This window comes from Galeopterus variegatus, unplaced genomic scaffold (genome assembly GCF_000696425.1).
Source record: "Galeopterus variegatus unplaced genomic scaffold, G_variegatus-3.0.2 Scaffold3885, whole genome shotgun sequence".
NCBI classification, from domain to species: Eukaryota; Metazoa; Chordata; class Mammalia; order Dermoptera; family Cynocephalidae; genus Galeopterus; species Galeopterus variegatus.
The window spans coordinates 206,998-212,251 of record NW_007729996.1 but is presented as its reverse complement, the minus strand read 5'-3'; the positions used below and the strand labels follow the sequence as shown (position 1 = coordinate 212,251).

Sequence of the window (5,254 nt, the reverse complement as noted above, 5' to 3'; positions counted from 1 at the left end):
AAAAAAAAATCTAGTGGCCTTGAATTTTTAGTAACAAGTCTATTTTGTTTGTTTGCCACTCCAGTTTGTTTGACTAGTCAGTGAGGGCAGGGAGGAATCCTCCCTGATTCTCTCTGCAGAGAAGCCCTGGGCCCCCCAGGGGGGTTGTCACTTTCGGATCTTGATCTCTGAGTACTCTGTGATGCTGGTGGCCTCCTGGTACTGAGGCTCCCAGGTCCTCGGCCTGAGGAAACTGAGGGAGACATAATGGAGCTCCTGCTCCTCCCCCAAGGAGGGAGTGGCTGCAGCTGAGGGCAGGTGGTCTGGGGAGCTGTTTGGTGAGCACTTATGTCGGAAACCCTAAATGGAGGAGAGAAAAGCGGGTCAGGTTAGGATAATGAGGGCTGAAAGAGAGCAAAGAGCATTCACCAGCAAACCTGGAAACTGAGCATTTAGTCTTTCATCTATTCATTTTACAAACATAGGCTGAACCCACATTCATTCATTCATTCATTCACACATTCATTCAAGAAATATTTGAGAGTGATGATGCCTGGCCCTTCGTAACTGATTGCCAGTTTGATGAAATCCTCCCAACAACCACTGAGGAGACACTATTGTCCCCATTTATCAGATGGAGAAACAGGCTATGTAAATATCCCAATTCAAGAAATATTTGAGAGTGATGATGCCTGGCCCTTCGTAACTGATTGCCAGTTTGATGAAATCCTCACAACAATCACTGAGGAGACACTATTGTCCCCATTTATCAGATGGAGAAACAGGCTATGTAAATATCCCAAAACCACATATTTAGTTAATGGTCAGGCCAAGATTCATGTCCAGGTGTCTTCAGGGGACTCCAGTGCCCTCCGGCTTATGGAACATCTCCCCTGTGCTGGCCCCAAGATAATCAGTGGGGAACTACGCAGACACCATCCATGACCTCACACAGCTTGCAGTGTGGAGGGAGAAGCTGACATTAATGTTATAGTTAATTAAGATACTTTCTAATTGTAAATTGTGACAGAATGCACAGGACTGGGATGGTATGAAAAGGGCAGAGATTTGCTCAGTGTAAATTGTGACAGAATGCACAGGACTGGGATGGTATGAAAAGGGCAGAGATTTGCTCAGACATGGACTGCCCTCAGGGACCACTCAGCATTTCAGAGTTTCAGGCATTCAAACACAATTGTGAACTTGTGATATGAGCCCAAGAAACAAAGCGTACTGTGCAGTAAAGGGTTCACCTTGCCCAAAGAAAGCTTTGACATTTTGCACCCAGCTCCTGGGTTAGAATCTCTAACTTAAGTCCGTGGAATGTTCTGCCTGACAGATGTACCTTTGTTCACTTGGGAACCACAGGCCATGCCTGGTAGTCTAGGCTAACAGTATGACTTATGATGGGGGCCTTGGGCCACATGACATTGGTGCGACCTCTGGAGGATCTGGAGACTGAGTAACTAAGGTTAGCCACACAGGTGATCCAGGCCTATGTGACTGACTCCCTCAATAAAAACCCTGGACACTAAGGGTCAAGTAAGCATCTGTGGTTGGCAATACTCCATGTGTGTTGCCACCTATCAATGCTGGGAGAATTAAGGGCTGTCCCTGTGACTCCACTGGAGAAAGACGACCAGAAGCTCATGTCTGGTCTCTCCTGGACTCTGGCCATACACCTCTTCCCTTTGGATGATTTCAATCTGTAGCTAGTTACCATAATAAACTATAACCATGAGTATAACAGCTTTCAGTGAGTTCTGTGAGTCTTGCTAGAGACTTATTCAATCTGAGAGTGGCTTTGAGGAGTCCCAAAATTGGTGTAGGTTTCAGTAGTGAGGGTGTTTTATGGACCCTGAACTTTGTAGTAGACACTAATTATCTGGGGGAGGTCTGCCTGGCATCATGTGGTGTACAGGAGAGATGAGAAGGAGGGAAAATGCAGTGAGGGGTCCAGAGAGAAATGAGGAGATGGGAGTGGGTGGTCCTTAGCTGCGGGACCGTAGATAGAGAGCAGCAGGGAGGAGGTTCCCAGGTCGCTGGACTGGGGGACTGTGTCGATGGGGACCTGGGAGCAAAAGCCTATTTGGGGCATGATGATTTTCTGTGTCAACCAGAGGAATGTGGCCACGGCCACCAGCCAGGGTCTCAGTGAGCAGAGGGCTCCTCAGTCACCCAGGGGATGGGACTCAGGGCACAGGGGGCCTCTTTCTCAGCAGCTGCTGTCCTGGCGGCTTCCTTCCTGCAAGTCTTCATCCTGACGGAGGAGGCCAGGACTTCTCAGCCTCCGGGCTGGCTCAGAGCCTGCGGTGAGCCTGCTGTCCTCCATGCCTAAAAGAAGCTAGAAGGCTGGCTGAGACTGGGGAGGTGGGGAGACATCCAACCAGATGATTTCCTTATGAGAACAAGTGTCCCTTCAAGGCTGGCTGGGATCAGGGTTTGGGGACAGAGCCCTGCTATAATACTCTGGTCCAAGACCAATTCTCATGACCACTACACTCTCCAGACTCCTCCACCGGGACTGTCTGAGATCCTAGAACCTGTACCCCTTCTTACCGCCTACACATGCCCTTCCTCCCAGTGACAACACTCACCTGAAGAAGGTGAGGCAGAAACAGAGAGAGAACAGAGCAGCGACGCCAACTCCCCCAACAGCCCCCAGACCTAATCCTTTCCCAGGCTCTGGCTTCCCTGCAGATGAGCGGAGTTTAGTGATGATGGCCCTCAAAGCCCCAGGACCCTCAGGCCTTCTCCTCCCACAGAACTCAAGCTCTCATATTCTTCGTCCCCCCACCAGCAGAATAATGAGGACTCTGCCCCCACCCCTTCCTGTCCAGGACCCAACCCCACTACCCCCAACCTCCAGCCTTCTCCTCCCACAGAACTCAAGCTCTCATATTCTTCGTCCCCCCACCAGCAGAATAACAAGGACTCTGCCCCCACCCCTTCCTGTCCAGGACCCAACCCCACTACCCCCAACCTCCAGCCTCCACCTTTTCTAGGATTGAGTCTCCTTTCTCCCTAAGCCTCAACCTCCCACAAGCCCCAACCTGGCAGCAGCAGGACTATGATGCTCTGGGCCCCGTGGACATTCCAGGCCTCGCAGCTGAGCCTGAGGCCAGAGCTGAGCCCCCTGTGGAGGCTCAGGGAGCTGTTGGCCCAGGGCCCAGCTGAGCTGGAGGTGACCATGAAGGAGGCGTTGCTGCTGTTCCCCTCCAGCAGCCCCTCCCCAAGCTGCCAGCGCACGGAGGGGGGGTGGCTGGGCTCGGGAGGAGCAGCCGCAGTGTAGACCCTCAGCCTCCCAGGAGCAGGAGGGGCCCAGCAGCTGTGGGGGGTCTTTGGGGAGAAAGAACGGTCAGCAGGTGCCCCCATTCCCAGGACCCAGCTGTCCTGCCCTCAGGGTCCCCACTCACAGTGCACAGAGAGGCTGAGAGAGACGTGTTGGGAGCCCAGCGGGTTCTGGGCCTGGCAGGTGAATTCTCCTTCATGCTCCATTTGTATCCGAGGCAGCTCCAGGACCCCAGGGTCTGAGGGCTGGGTGGGGCTCAGGGTCTGTCTTTCCTGGGCCCAGCTCAGCCTGGCTGGGGGATTGCTGCGGGTGACACAGACCAGGCGTAGGTTCTGGCCCTCCAGGACTGGGAGGGATGTGCCATTACTGAGGTTTGCCAGGACTAGGGAAGGGAAGAGGCAAAATCGATGTACAGGTTAGGGCACAGGGACCCTCCTGCATGCCGACACTCCAGACACCTGGGCACCCAGTTTGGCACTAAGAGGCCCTGGTTCCTGTGTTTCCTTTCTTACCTGTCCTATTTGCTTGGGAAACCATCACTTTCAGATTTTCTGGAGGATCTGAAATGGAGGCAAGGTACAGGCTGTAGACGGGCCCAGTGGCTTTCCTTTGGGCAAAGGGAAACTTTCATAGAGACCGAGATGGTGGATTGGGTGGGGTAGGAAGGGGCACTAAAACTCCCGCTGAGTCTTAGACACAAACCGCCCAAGGATCTTGACAGGTAAGGACGCCTGGTTGCCTAGGCCTGGGGCTCCAGGCCTCCTCGGAGCTCTGGGACCCTGCCCCCGGCCCCTGCCCCCTCACCTGTCTCCCCTCCTGCACACCAGGCCCTGCTGGTCACACTCACACTGCACAGAGAGGTCCAGGCTGCGGTGCTGGAAGCCAAGCCTGTTCTCTGCTCGGCAGGCGTAGCGCCCTGAGTCACCAGCCTTCACCCCGGGCAGCTCCAGCCCCAGGGTTCTGGGGCCTGAGGGGCTGGACCAAGACAGGACTCTGTCGTCCAGGACCCAGCTCAGCGTGGCAGGGGGCTGGCCATCAGTAGCACAGAGGAGCCGCAGGAACTGGCCTTTCTGGGCTTCCAGTGATAGGACATTTCCTTGGAACTGCAGGGCTAGAGAGAGAGAGAGAGAGAAGGGCTGCAGACAGGAGCTCATCTCTCTCACCCACAGAAACCTTTTCATCCCCCAAAAGAGGACTGGCCAAGCCTCACCCAGCAGGACACCCGTGCGTCTCATAGGCCATCAGTACCTGGTGCATTGTCATGGGATATGTTGAGAACAAGGTCTTTGGGGGCATCTTCAAAAAGATTGTGAGCTGGCTTCAGGGAGGGACCATCCCCACAGCTAGAAAGAACTCCATCAGTAAAAAGTGTGACTGTCCCACAGAAGACAAGTGACAAACCAGCCAGATCTCACACTCATGGGGTCAGAGGACCGATGCCATTCCCATACACCTCCCAGGGCTGAGGCAGTGTCCAGGGATGCCACAGCTTTCTCTCCATGGACCTTCTTGAGAATGGAGCCATTCAGTGCCCAGGCTGGGTTCTTCAACCTCCCCGTCTACCGAGCTTGTCTGCACACCCCAGAGTCCCATACTTACAGGCTACACTAACTTGGACGGTCCTGTGTGTGCTCACACCCTTTCTGGAGAAGTCCACCTGACAGGTGAGGTTGGTGTCATGGTCCTGGGGGCTTGGTGTGATGCTGAGCACAGAGAAGTAAGAGGTCGTTGGTTTGGTTTCTTGGAAGGAGAGGACAGCCCCCGTCCAGGAGAAAGCCGGAGATGGACACCCCTCATAGGCCCAGTTAAACACACAGATCACTGTCACTGGCTGCCCAGGCTCTAAGGTATCTGGGATGTAGACATCTGGCTTCCAAGTCAGGGCTGGGACAAAGAGAAAGACGATCCTAGTACTCCAGGGAGTGCCTCAGATCCCTCTCTGCTCAGCCCCGTGGTCTGTCCCCCTCGGTCCCTCCCCAGTGT

At 54.2% G+C, this 5,254-nt stretch overlaps 1 protein-coding gene across 1 annotated transcript in view; it reads right to left on the bottom strand.

Moving 5' to 3' along the window:
* Positions 1-147: 147 nt before the first annotated feature.
* LOC103601801 (sialic acid-binding Ig-like lectin 11) overlaps positions 148-5,254 on the bottom strand; it is a 6,802-nt gene continuing 1,695 nt past the window's right edge. The window contains 10 exon segments of the mRNA XM_008586219.1: positions 148-339; positions 2,158-2,239; positions 2,577-2,673; positions 3,033-3,237; positions 3,239-3,318; positions 3,396-3,653; positions 3,784-3,831; positions 4,119-4,382; positions 4,520-4,567; positions 4,871-5,155. Of these exon segments, the coding sequence (XP_008584441.1) occupies positions 148-339; positions 2,158-2,239; positions 2,577-2,673; positions 3,033-3,237; positions 3,239-3,318; positions 3,396-3,653; positions 3,784-3,831; positions 4,119-4,382; positions 4,520-4,567; positions 4,871-5,155 (1,559 nt within the window).